Here is a 14,575-nt window from a genome sequence, read left to right on the forward strand (position 1 = left end):
CCACCCAGGTGCCCCTTTTCTTTAAATTTTCATTTATGCTTCTATTTGTGTTTCCAGCATCTATTACCATTTCCTACACTCTGAAAAAAAACCATGCAGTGAAAGCAGGAAAATATCTATAGAAAGATTTGAGATTTTCTAAAGCGTCTCCTATTACATAACTAGGAATTGATGTGCAAACAAGTTTGTCTGGCAATATTCTACAATAAGCCCACTTTAAAAAATTCCTTTTTGTTCAAACAGGATACTACTATTCTCTAACTAGCAAAATTTTTGTCATTTTCACAAGTAGGAAAAACACTAGACTATGAGGCAGTTGACTGGTATGAGTCTTACCATAGACTGGTTGTGATTCTAGAAAAGTTATGTAATCTCTTTGTGGCTTCGTTTTGTCTTTTATAATAATAATAATGTCTTGTTATTTATAGAAATGTTTTTTAAAAAATTAACCAAGAAAAATTCCATAAGTCTCTAAGGGAGGTAGGGACTATGAATTTTTACTTTATATAGGAGAAAAAAGAAACTCAGAGAAGTTAAGTGACTTGCCAGAGATTTCAGATGTAATGAGAAGTTTATTAGAAAAAGTAGAACTTGGTATAAACCTTCTGACCCTATGCCTGTTGCTCTTTCCAAATCATTTCACTGGCTTCACAATCATAGTCTGTCAAATACAGAGGCTTCCTTTGAGCCATAGATTTTTATTATTCTATGATGTGAAAGATTTGCAGATGGAATAAGGTTTTGGTGGGGAGAGTTACTTGGAACCTAAACTACAATACAAAATGATCAGTGAAAGAGCCCAGGACAAGACTGAAATTGAGGTGTTTCTCCAGAAATGAAAAGTATAAAATTCAAAATAGAATGTGGATCACTTTGAGAGCAAAACTGATATAACAAAATATAAAAGCCAGATTTCAGAGATCACCTTGTCCAGTCTCCTCAATTTTGAGAAATAAATTTGAATTATTTCATTTTTGAATATATTATTTTATTGATTGTGGATAAAAATCAGAAAAAAGTGGGTCCTGATTATAGTATAATGCAATTAATTTCCAATCACCTGAAACTTTCAGATACTTAGAGACATTGAATAATACAAAGGAAAGCATATGAAGTCTGTTTTGCACCAGATAGGTGTAAGTTAGTTTCCACTAATTGTTAACTTTGGGAAATTAATATCTTTTGACTTCATTTTTGTAATCTGTAGAGGAATCTACAGATATATCTATGCCTTAAAGGGTTACAATGACCATTAAGTAACAAAACACTGAGTCAAATTGCTGAGCACAACCCTAGAATAGAATAGACACTCAAAGGAAGTGGGTTAAGTTTCCCCAAATAGGGACAATGCAGATATGCTTTCCTGAAAATTAGGAAACAATTCATGAAACTGGCCAAATAGTCTCTATTATAATAAAAAGGAACTATAAAGATGTAATCAGGTTATATGATTAAATAAAAGAAAATTTTCATAAAATTAATTTTTAAGACATATTCTAAGATATACCATTAAGTCATTAATCAGTCCCTTATCAAAATATAGGATCCTGATTATCAAGAGAAGACTTAAAAGAAATCAAGACTTAAATCAAATCTCATGGCTTGTCTGAACTCCTAGGGAGCTCACTGGTAGAGACAAAGAGGATCTTTTAATGGTCATCTAAGAACTTGATTTTACTTCTGTCTTAACATTTCAGATCTTTGCTTAGAAGAAATTATGATCTGTTTTGCAGAATTCCAGTGAACCCAGTAACTACAGAAGCTATTTCTGCTCTCACTTGTCAAATCTGAAAAATCCTCTGGCTATTCATATGAGCAAAAAGAGCCAGCTAAGTGCTCTGTCCTAACCATAATTTAGTTACTGAGCACATATTTGTGCCAGGTGTAGAGGGTATAAAGAATTTGAAATCTACTCTTCAGGTTCTTGCCATGCATTTGGAAAGGTAGAGCATATGCATAAAAATAACTAAACATACAAATGAATTTATGCTAAGCTCTAACTGGTTCACATACGTCCACATACAAGCTTATACATTATAGGAATTTAAATAAAGGAACTGGCACAGCAGGGCTCTGATGGCAGCAGGAAATGTTTACAATAGGAAGTAAAATTTGAGCAGGGCATTTCCAGAGAGGAAATGATGATATGAATAAATTATAAGAGTAGCAAGATCCAGATATTGGCTTAAGGGGAGTGTTTTTATGGAAGAGTAATAGGAAATTCATTTGAAAATGTAGGTAGGAATTATATTTTAGAGTACCCCGAATGTTCAAAAACTTAGCTTTTTAAATCCGAAGGCAGTATAAGAATTATTGAAGGGTTAGAAGTAAGTGAGCCTGTCTCAGAATTTCTTTAACCTTTATATCATGGTTGATACTGTAAAATTCTGATTAAAAGCCTACTCCTGCTTCTTGTCCTCAGTATACAATTTCTCTTCTTACTATAAAAGCATTACATGTTTATTACAGAAATATCAGAAAATACATAAAATATAAAAGAAGAACTTTGTAAAATCCACAATCTCATATTCGGAAACTTTTTCTATTTGTATAGATGGATTCTCTCTCTATCTCAAACACACACACACACACACACACACACACACACAATGTTGGGAGCATCTAACCTTGAGAAGGCTAAAGTGGGATTCAGAAGCTCTAGTATGCATGTTAAACCACTTGGAGAATCTGTACAGGAAAAGTTTTGGCTGAAACTTTTTATATGGCGGGAAATGGGTTTGAAAGAACAGAATTAGGGTAGAAGTCAACTAATTTTTTATGTAAAGAGAAATTAGTAAGAATTTTGAGTATCATGGGTCATATGATTTCTGTTCAACTCTGCCATTGTAGTGTGGATATAGCCATAGGTAGTACGTAAAATATCAGTGTGGCTGTGCTCCAATAAAGTTTTATTTATGGAAACTGAAATTTCATGTAATTTTCAGGTGTCAAAAAATATTATAATACCTAACAGGTTCTGTTTTAGAAGAAGCAGAAGTCAACGTAGATATCAGTGTTCTATCACAAATCCAAAGGAGCAAAGACAGTGAAAAGCATCCCAAAAGAGGGTTTTCTGCTAGACTAGAAAATGAGAGGATACTGATGATGAAATATAAGGCACCCTATGGGCATTCCCAGAAATATGTTAAGGATTTTACAGGGTTTATCTTTAGCTACAGGAAGATAATGTTTTAGTTTATTATAAGTGATGTGATCCCATTAATCATCTACAAACTGGTGAGTTGAAGTCTGAAGAAATTCAAGATACAAATAATATGTATATGTGTGTGTATGTGTGTACACATATATATATTTGTACAAATATGAAGCCATCGTATATATTATTAAGCAACCTGCTTTTTTAAAACATAACATTGATCAGTATATTGTAAATCTCTTCTCATCAATGAATGTTTGCCCCTAATATCATTAGTATTATCTGCACCTACAGTCACACCTTCATTCTCCATTCTTTCCGCACTAGTTTATAGAATTACTTACTTCATCATCTTCAAATTTGCATTTTCTACCATGAAAAATGTTAATACTATTGACTTTTTAGTTTGTGACTTTAATTCCCCAACTTTATAGTGTTTAGTACCTAAAGTCACTATAGAAATGTGTGTTTGTGTATTCTATTTTAATAAAAAGCATCAAAATTTGGAATACTTAGCTAATTCTAAGAAATCTAATTCCTTAGAAGAAGAAAACATTGTGGCCCTTGTTAGAACACTTTTATAAAATGGCCAGAGGCACAAGTTTTCCAAAACAAGAAAGCAATCAATTGTTATTGATACTGGAATGTCAAGCTTACTGCTTATAAGGACACCATGGCTCTTCCTCCTCAAAACAAAAGACAGGGACTCTTGAACTAAGAGAATGTGGTCTGCATGGTTTGAAATAAACACTGGAGTAAAGGGTGTGAATAAATGGATATATGACATTAGCTATTTGAAGTATTTACATACTTGTTAAAATTATCAGGTTGCACTTCCATAACAAAACAAAAATTTGCATGCATGCTGAATGTGTTTTTAAAAACACATTACTAAGCACAGATGTATGGGTTTAACCAGGCATTAAGACTTAAAAAGCTGTTTGCCTAACCTTTATAGAACTTACTCTGATAAGAAGTACGGATCCGTTTCGTTAAATCAGGATAAAGGTTAGACAGGCCACGCATGCAAAAGTTGTCTTTGGAACATGCCAGAACATCAGCATCAGCAGCAGGCAGAGGAAAGAGAGAAAAATAGTCTAAAGTGAAAGGAAGTGATATCATACCAGAATCTAGAACAGCCAAGATGAAGAAATTGCAGCAAGTTTAGATAATCAAATTAGAAAAGAGATATTAAAAAATAAATCAGTTAGAAAGAGGTGACAGATGAATGATGAGAGTGTTGTAATAATTTTATTTAATCAAATATCCTGTAAAAATAGATGTCATATTTTATTTTTATAACATAAAGTGAGTACTCATTGTAGTGATTTTATACACTAAATATGAACAAAGTTTATGATTTTATCTTTTTTTCCTGATTTTAAAGTCATCAAAATTCTAAGCTCTAATCATAATTAAGTCTTAATAAGTTTAAATTAAGTAATAATTTTATGATGCTTGTCACAATATATACCTTGTCATCCCATTGTGTATATCCAGTAAGTAACTTGGATGCTGTCATAGGATCCACAGCTTTTTTAATTCAGTTTTTGCTTTCAACATACAAATGTTGCCTCCTATCCCCTAATATCTTCCTATCCTAGAGTCCATAAACTTTAAAAAAATCAAATGTTCTCTTTCCCAGTCAATGGATGGTATATGCATGCGCAATTTCTCTTATTCTGCCTTCTTTTCAAAAGTCAGAAATAGTAGAGGCAGAACCTATAGAATTTGAACTTTCTAGTATTCCCAAAATATTGCTAAAAGCTGAGATCCCTAATAAAAAACAGAGACTCCAATTTCTGAAGGAGAAATTTTGTGCTCCTGAAAAGGGTCTAAATTTAGCAATGTGAAAAGAGTTGATGTTTATTTAAAAAAAAAAAAATTAACAAAAAGGGAGAATTTCAGTATGTCAAGTTAATTTTTCATTAGTCAAAAAGGAATTGTATTATAACATTCCAATATTAAGTTTGGCACATTTGATATTTAGAAAATAACAGCTACTATCATGTTATGTTTCTAGTTTAAAACATTTTTTACATTAGTATATTTAATAAAGGCTTTAATAATCAACTGAGTTTTTAAAATCAACTGATTAAAAAAATCTAATAGAATGAAACACAATACTCTAGAAGTATTTCCATCTGCAAATCTTTGGGCTCAACTAATTTTTTATTAACTATAGTATGTCAGTGGACAGAAAATATACAAAATTTTGTCTGTTTACAAAGTCAACTATTTGTATAAATAATGAAATTTCAGTTAACTTTGGATAATTTAGCATATCAAAATTTGACATTATATAGAAAATATTTCTGTTTATATCTTAATTAACCTTGTTTTTCTTTTATAGTTAAACAAATTTATTGATCCTGTCAAGCAAACTGTTACCTTTCATAGCATTTTAAAATGTTAATTAATAATGTTTACTGCATTTGTGAAAATGCCTCCAAGAAAATCACCATCCTACAAGGAAAGGTGACAGCTAAAATATAGAGTTTAAAAATTTAAAAATAGTGAAATACTTAAAATTATATTTTTAAAGAGTCCAGTTATATTCAGAGAAAATTATCCTGTTAAATACAAGCATTGCAAACAAAATTTTCAACTACAGAACCCGATTTTCATAACATTTTTATATTTAATAGCTTATTTTCTCTTATTTCTTAAGAATTCAACCTAAGAAACTTGAGATGCTTCCTAACTTTGACAACAAATTGAAGTTTAAACACTTCCTTTACCCTTTCAAATATTCTCACTATATTTCTGCCCAAATTTACTTACATATAAATTGTGTTGAATTTATGTTGCCATGCATTTGAATAGTATCATAGGAAAAAAGATAAGAAATCTAAAGGTAAAAAAACAGATGAACTAATCAAGTTCATAACCATTTTGTTTTATCTCCTACCTGCAATGAACTGCTTGTTTTTTCGAGGAGACCGTGGTTGACGTTGGTATAGGTCACTTGATTTATATAGGTCAATGGTCCCCATGCTTAACAGTACTGTCTTCTGTATAAAATCTACTACAGCCAACCCATTGCAGTTCCCAAACGCAACTCTGAGAGAAAAAAAAAAATGCAACTAGAATGTATCACAGTAATCATTATTATTTTTATCTTTGTATAAAAATAAGATAATTAGAGAGTAATGCCTTAGGGTTGAGGAGGTTAGATCATGGTTGGTATAATGTCAGGAAGGATATCATGCCTTTACATAGGATAGGGTAATCTTGTATAGTAGCCATGACCACTGCAGTCATAGTTTATCATCAGTTTTATAAGTTAAGTAGTGATTTCCCAATCTGCTCTTAAACTTGGCCTTATATTTTTATAGTAGAATCATATAAAATCTTTTTGCTATGCAATGGGGAAATACATCAAGAAATGGCACACTTTAATAGCTATAGATCGTTAGGTATGTAATTAGAGCCTTTTTAAAATAAAATTAGAATTGTTAAGATTAAAATTATGTCTCTTCTTAAACAGAGAGTATGTATTTAATGCAAAATGTTACATAAAATTAACTTTTTATATCTAAGGTTTTGATACCACAGTAGATATAAACAGATAAAATTTTCATTCACAAAAAAATTAAAATTTTCTTACTCTCTATTCTTTATTTGTCCTACTTATTAAAAGACAAACACAATTTGATTAATTTCTTCTGAGAAATTAAAACAGCTCCACTAAGCAGGCATTTTGAAGAATTATTTATTTATTTGAGACAGAGAGAACACAAGTAGGAGGGACAGAGGGGAAGGAAGAGAGATCATAAGAAGATTCCATGCTTGGTGCAGAGCTGAGGTCATGCCCTAAGCTGAAACCAAGAGTTGGTCACTTAACCAACTGTGCCACCTAGGTATTTTAATTTAGATTAATTTTCCTAACTTAGTGAATGGAGAGATTTCCCAGGCTAGAGCACAGGAAAATGAAACATCAGTGGTCATGTTGAATTGAGGAGAAAGAGATCAGAGTCTGATAATGTGAAAGCAGCCAGAATTTAAAATATAGAGAAATGAGAGCTGCATAGAAAGAGTACACCAGAGAAATTTATAGAATGGTTCTCTCGAGTATCCATGTAAAGTAACTACCCCAGGCTCAGGAAAGAATCACCAAAGAGATAAAGCTGAACAATTCCCAAAGCTTACACAAGGCTGAAAATATTTCATGTTACTACCAGCCAAACTGCTGAGATCTTATAATACATTAAAAAAAAACCCCAGATATAAGTAGTATCACTTTAGTAGTGGGGACAAATTAGCCATGAACTAAAGGCTTTTCTGAACCCCATCCTAAAAAAAGCTTAGAAGCATGATTCTAAATAACATAACTGCCTTCCAGAAAAATCTCCAACACTATTAAAAAGAATCAACAAAATACCACCATAATGTAAAATTCACAATGTCCTCTATATAATAAGTAGCAGACATATATAAAATTAAGAAAACATGACTGGTAACCAGAGGGAAAAAAAATCGACAGAAATGAAACATATGACAAAAGTAGCAAACAAGGATATTAAAAATACTTAATAAATAGGGGCACCTGGGTTGCTCAGTCAGTTAAGCGTCTGCTTTTGGCTTAGGTCATGATCTTGGGGTCCTGGGATTTAGCCCTGTGTCAGGCTCCCTGCTCATTAGGGAATCTGTTTTTCCCTCTTCCTCTGCTCCTCCCTGCCCTGTTTGTTTCTTCTTTCTCTCTCTCAGATAAATAAATAAAACCTTAAAAAATATATATTGCAGTTATTTGCGAAGGGGGAGGAAAACCTACTCTAGAGCTATAGGAATAAAACAGACTGGTATTGAAATAAAGATAAAAAATAAATTTTAATGAAACAGAGGAGTGGCCATAAACACACATAAATGGTCATCTGATATTTGACAAAAGTGCCATGACAATTCAGAAGAAAGATATCCTTTTTGATAAATGGTGTGAAACAATTAGATTTATATTTGTATTCCACCTCTCCACATTTTAAGTATATGTCATATTTTGTATTTTCTTATTTTGTGTATCCCTTAAGTAATTATTAAAGATACAATTGTTTTTTTGTCTTTTAACCATTATGCTAGCTTTGTAAGTGGTTGATCTACTACCTTTACTGTATCTTTGCTTTTACCTGTGAGGTTTTATCTTTTATAATTTTTTACTTCTAGTTATGGCCATTTCTTTTCTTAAAGAAGTCCCCTTAACTTTTCTTATATGGCCAGGTCAGTGGTGATGAATTCTTCTCCTTCAATTCTGAATGAAAACTGCTGGATAGGGTATTCTTGGTTGTATGTATTTTTCCTTTCCACTCATTGAATATGTCATGCCACTATCTTCTGGAACCTTATGGGGGTTCCTTTGTCCATAACTAGTTACTTTTCTTTTGCTGCTTTTGAACACTACATAAAAAACTAATGATGTACTATATGCTGGCTAATTGAACATTAAAAAAAAAAAAAGCTCCATAGAGTATTATGCCTCCATCAGAAAGGATGAATACCCAACTTTTGTAGCAACATGGACGGGACTGGAAGAGATTATGCTGAGTGAAATAAGTCAAGCAGAGAGAGTCAATTATCATATGGTTTCACTTATTTGTGGAACATAACAAATAGCATGGAGGACATGGGGAGTTAAAGAGGAGAAGGGAGTTCGGGGAAATTGGAAGGGGAGGTGAACCATGAGAGACTACGGACTCTGAAAAACAATCTGAGGGATTTGAAATGGTGGGGGGGGGTTGGGGTACCAGGTGGTGAGTATTATAGAGGGCATGGATTGCATGGAGCACTGGGTGTGGTGAAAAAATAATGAATACGGTTATGCTGAAAATAAATAAATTAATAAAAAAATTTAAAAAAAAAAGCTCCATAGGAAGTTGCTAATAATTGGTGTGGTTCGCCTTGAAATAGAAACTATTTTCCACCCTGCAAACCCCAAGATAATGTTAATAAATGTACCCAATTAACTGTGCCTAAACAACAAACAAACAAAACCCTCTTTTCATCTCTAATTTTGACATTTATTATTATATGTCTTATTGTAGGCCTCTTTGGGTTCTTCTTTTTTGGAGTTCTCTGTGAGATTTAGACATGAATATCTGTTTCCTTCCTCAGGTTAGGGAGGTTTTCAGCTATTTCTTCAATTAAATTTTTTGCCCCTTCCTCTCATTCTTCTTCGGTAGCCCTTATAATATGAATGTTAGTACCCTTGAAGTCACAGAGATCTCTTATATTATTCTCAATTTAAATTTCTTTTTTCTTTTTGAAGTTCAGCTTGGGTGATTTCCAATACCCTGTTTTCTAGATCACTTGGACTTCTGCGGCATCTTAGCAACTGTTGATTCCCTTGAGTGTATTTTTCATTTCAGTTATTATATCCTTCAGTACTGATTGGCTTTCCTTTATATTTTCTGTCTGTCTGTTGAGGCCTCACTGTGTTCATCTATTCTTTCCTCAAGTTTGGTTAGCATCTTTATGACCATAATTTTGAACTTTTTATTAGGTAGATTCCTTATCTCAGTTTCATTTAGCTCTTTCTCTGGAGGTTGTCTATTCTTTCATTTGGAATATATTCCTCTCTCTCCTCATCCTGCTTGACTTTCTGTGTTTGTTTCTACATATTAGGTAGATCAGCTGTATCTCCCCGTTGTGAAGGAGTAGCCTTAGGTAGATTTCCTGTGTGGCCCAGAAGTACAAGTCCAGCTGTTCACCAGAACCAGGTGCTCTGGGGTATCTCCTATGTGGGTTCTGTATTTCATTCTGTTGTGGCTGGGCTGCAGCTGCTACAGGTCTACTGGTATGTGGGCTGACCCTTGACACATCTGGCTGAGAGGCCTGTCTACAGCTTCTGTGAATTTTGTGGGTGGTCATGGGGGCAGGACTAGCTTCTCTTGTGTTTGACTGCAAGTTCTGGACATGACTGTTGCAGCTGCCCTGGTGGATAGGCCCATAGGGAAACACCAGGGTGGGATGAGTAATGTTAACAAGGTAGACGGAGAGTATCAGAAATGGTGTCTACCTGTACCAGGCTAGTTAGGTAGAGGAATATGAAAAAGTGCATCTATTCCTAAAGAAAGTTGCTACAGATACTGTCTCTCCAGCACACATAGTAAAATTAGTCAATAAATCTCCTTCAAGTAGGACCCAGGTTCCTTTTAAATTGCTGCCTCTCTGTTGGATCTTGGTGTAAATGAGTTGGTGCACAGGCTCTTTATGAGCAGAGTCTCATTTTCCTACAGCCCCATAGTTATCCCACAGTTAAACTTCACTAATTTTCAAAGCCAGATGTTATGGGGGTCACATCTTCCCAGTGCAGGTCCTCAGGGCAGAGATGCCTAATGTGGTGCCTTAACACTTACCTCCTCAGGGAGTACCCCTGCCTTTGCGATATCCTTGCCACATGTGGGTTGCCATACTGGCGATATAGGTCTTGAGTAGTCTGCATCTCTTCCCCTCTTCCTGTCTCTGTGTGGCTTTTCTTTTAAGCCTCAATTGTGTAAGAGTTATTCTTCTAGTCTCCTGGTCATTCTCAGAGAGCGTTGTCCTATATGTAGTCATAATTTTAATGTGTCCATGGAGAACTTAAACTCAGAACCTTTCTACTCTGCCATCTTGATTTTCTCCTCATCCATAAATTCTTTTTGTATTTGTTAGATAAAATCACTCTATTATCCATTTACTTTGTATTCAATAAATAATGTTTAGTAATTATGTGTTCAAGCTATTATTTTATGGGTGGTTAATGAAGCACTATCCTTTTTAGCCCTGGGATAGTACACTACTTTATGTTTTTCTACATCCTAGATAAGATGCCATTGGTTAAAAACTCTTCAATTATTCTATTTGGATATGTCATGTGTATCCTGCCCTGAGCCTTAAAGTTACATTTTATTTTATTTTTATTTTTTAAGTAAGCTCTATGCTTAATGTGGAGCTTGACCTCACATCCTGAGATCAACAGTCACAATGCTCTACTGAGTCAGCCAGGCACCCATAAAAGTTACATCTTGGGGGGAGGAGTCAAGATGGCAGAGAAGTAGCAGGCTGAGACTACTTCAGCTAGCCGGAGATCAGATAGATAGCTTATCTAAAGATTGCAAACACCTGAAAATCCATCGGCAGATCGAAGAGAAGAAGAACAGCAATTCTGGAAACTGAAAAACAACCACTTTCTGAAAGTTTATCTAATATATATATTTATTCTTTTTTATATTTTTCTTATGTGTTTTCTTTTTTTAAAATTCTTTTCTTTTCTTTTTCTTTCTTTTTTTCATTTTTTTTCTTTATTCCTTTTTGAACCTCTTTTTATCCCCTTTCTCCCCTCTCACGATTTGGGATCTCTTCTAATTTGGTTAAAGCATATTTTCCGGGGGTTGTTGCCACCCTTTTAGTATTTTACTTGATCCTTCATATACTCTTATCTGGACAAAATGACAAGACGGAAAAATTCACCACAAAAAAAAGAACAAGAGGCAGTACTGAAGGCTAGGGACCTAATCAATATAGACATTGGTAATATGTCAGATCTAGAGTTCAGAATGACAATTCTCAAGGTTCTAGCCGGGCTCGAAAAAGGCATGGAAGATATTAGAGAAACCCTCTCGGGAGATATAAAAGCCCTTTCTGGAGAAATAAAAGAACTAAAATCTAACCAAGTTGAAATAAAAAAAGCTATTAATGAGGTGCAATCAAAAATGGAGGCTCTCACTGCTAGGATAAATGAGGCAGAAGAAAGAATTAGTGATATAGAAGACCAAATGACAGAGAATAAAGAAGCTGAACAAAAGAGGGACAAACAGCTACAGGACCACGAGGGGAGAATTCGAGAGATAAGTGACACCATAAGACAAAACAACATTAGAATAATTGGGATTCCAGAAGAAGAAGAAAGAGAGAGGGGAGCAGAAGGTATACTGGAGAGAATTATTGGGGAGAATTTCACCAATATGGCAAAGGGAACAAGCATCAAAATTCAGGAGGTTCAGAGAACACCCCTCAAAATCAATAAGAATAGGCCCACACCCCGTCACCTAATAGTAAAATTTACAAGTCTCAGTGACAAAGAGAAAATCCTGAAAGCAGCCCGGGAAAAGAAGTCTGTAACATACAATGGTAAAAATATTAGATTGGCAGCTGACTTATCCACAAGACCTGGCAGGCCAGAAAGCGCTGGCATGATATTTTCAGAGCACTAAACAAGAAAAACCTGCAGCCAAGAATACTATATCCAGCTAGGCTATCATTGAAAATACAAGGAGAGATTAAAAGCTTCCAGGACAAACAAAAACTGAAAGAATTTGCAAACACCAAACCAGCTCTACAGGAAATATTGAAAGGGGTCCTCTAAGCAAAGAGAGAGCCTACAAGTGGTAGATCAGAAAGGAAAGGAGACCATATACAGTAACAGTCACCTTACAGGCAATACAATGGCACTAAATTCATATCTCTCAATAGTTACCCTGAATGTTAATGGGCTAAATGCCCCTATCAAAAGACACAGGGTATCAGAATGGATAAAAAAACAAAACCCATCTATATATTGCCTCCAAGAAACTCATTTTAAGCCCGAAGACACCTCCAGATTTAAAGTGAGGGGGTGGAAAAGAATTTACCATGCTAATGAACATCAGAAGAAAGCAGGAGTGGCAATCCTTATATCAGATCAATTAGATTTTAAGCCAAAGACTATAAGAAGAGAAGAGGAAGGACACTATATCATACTCAAAGGGTCTGTCCAACAAGAAGATTTAACAATTTTAAATATCTATGCCCCCAACGTGGGAGCAGCCAACTATATAAACCAATTAATAACAAAATCAAAGAAACACATCAACAATAATACAATAATAGTAGGGGACTTTAACACTCCCCTCACTGAAATGGACAGGTCATCCAAGCAAAAGATCAGCAAGGAAATAAAGGCCTTAAACGACACACTGGGCCAGATGGACATCACAGATATATTCAGAACATTTCATCCCAAAGCAACAGAATACACATTCTTCTCTAGTGCACATGGAACATTCTCCAGAATAGATCACATCCTTGGTCCTAAATCAGGACTCCACCGGTATCAAAAGATTGGGATCATTCCCTGCATATTTTCAGACCACAATGCTCTAAAGCTAGAACTCAACCACAAAAGGAAGTTTGGAAAGAACCCAAATACATGGAGACTAAACAGTATCCTTCTAAAGAATGAATGGGTCAACCGGGAAATTAAAGAAGAATTGAAAAAAATCATGGAAACAAATGATAATGAAAATACAACGGTTCAAAATCTGTGGGACACAACAAAGGCAGTCCTGAGAGGAAAATATATAGCGGTACAAGCCTTTCTCAAAAACAAGAAAGGTCTCAGGTACACAACCTAACCCTACACCTAAAGGAGCTGGAGAAAGAACAAGAAAGAAACCCTAAGCCCAGCAGGAGAAGAGAAATCATAAAGATCAGAGCAGAAATCAATGAAATAGAAACCAAAAAAACAATAGAACAAATCAACGAAACTAGGAGCTGGTTCTTTGAAAGAATTAATAAAATTGATAAACCCCTGGCCCGACTTATCAAAAAGAAAAGAGAAAGGACCCAAATAAATAAAATCATGAATGAAAGAGGAGAGATCACAACTAACACCAAAGAAATACAAACTATTATAAGAACATACTATGAGCAACTCTATGCCAACAAATTTGACAATCTGGAAGAAATGGATGCATTCCTAGAAACATATAAACTACCACAACTGAGCCAGGAAGAAATAGAAAGCCTGAACAGACCCATAACCAGTAAGGAGATTGAAACAGTCATTAAAAATCTCCAAACAAACAAAAGCCCAGGGCCAGACGGCTTCCCGGGGGAATTCTACCAAACATTTAAAGAAGAACTAATTCCTATTCTCCTGAAACTGTTCCAAAAAATAGAAATGGAAGGAAAACTTCCAAACTCATTATATGAGGCCAGCATCACCTTGATCCCAAAACCAGACAAGGATCCCACCAAAAAAGAGAGCTATAGACCGATATCCTTGATGAACACAGATGCGAAAATACTCAACAAAATACTAGCCAATAGGATTCAACAGTACATTAAAAGGATTATTCACCACGACCAAGTGGGATTTATTCCAGGGCTGCAAGGTTGGTTCAACATCCGCAAATCAGTCAATGTGATACAACACATCAATAAACGAAAGAACAAGAACCATATGATACTCTCAATAGATGCTGAAAAAGCATTTGACAAAGTACAACATCCCTTCCTGATCAAAACTCTTCAAAGTGTAGGGATAGAGGGCGCATACCTCAATATCATCAAAGCCATCTATGAAAAACCCACCGCAAATATCATTCTCAATGGAGAAAAACTGAAAGCTTTTCCGCTAAGGTCAGGAACACGGCAGGGATGTCCATTATCACCACTGCTATTCAA

General features: G+C 34.6%; 1 protein-coding gene across 5 annotated transcripts in view; it reads right to left on the minus strand.

The window, feature by feature from the left end:
• Positions 1-14,575, minus strand: part of STXBP5L (syntaxin binding protein 5L) — a 459,224-nt gene that overhangs the window by 110,882 nt on the left and 333,767 nt on the right. For 3 of the 5 annotated variants that reach the window (XM_059163940.1, XM_059163936.1, XM_059163938.1), the window contains exons 19-20: positions 6,069-6,220; positions 4,123-4,194 (exon numbers count right to left, since the gene is read on the minus strand). In XM_059163940.1, the coding sequence (XP_059019923.1) occupies positions 4,123-4,194; positions 6,069-6,220 (224 nt within the window). The remainder of the gene's footprint in view (positions 1-4,122; positions 4,195-6,068; positions 6,221-14,575) is intronic. The other 2 variants (XM_059163941.1, XM_059163939.1) reach the window with 1 other exon arrangement.

The sequence above is a fragment of the Mustela lutreola genome, chromosome 2 (assembly GCF_030435805.1).
Source record: "Mustela lutreola isolate mMusLut2 chromosome 2, mMusLut2.pri, whole genome shotgun sequence".
NCBI classification, from domain to species: domain Eukaryota; kingdom Metazoa; phylum Chordata; class Mammalia; order Carnivora; family Mustelidae; genus Mustela; species Mustela lutreola.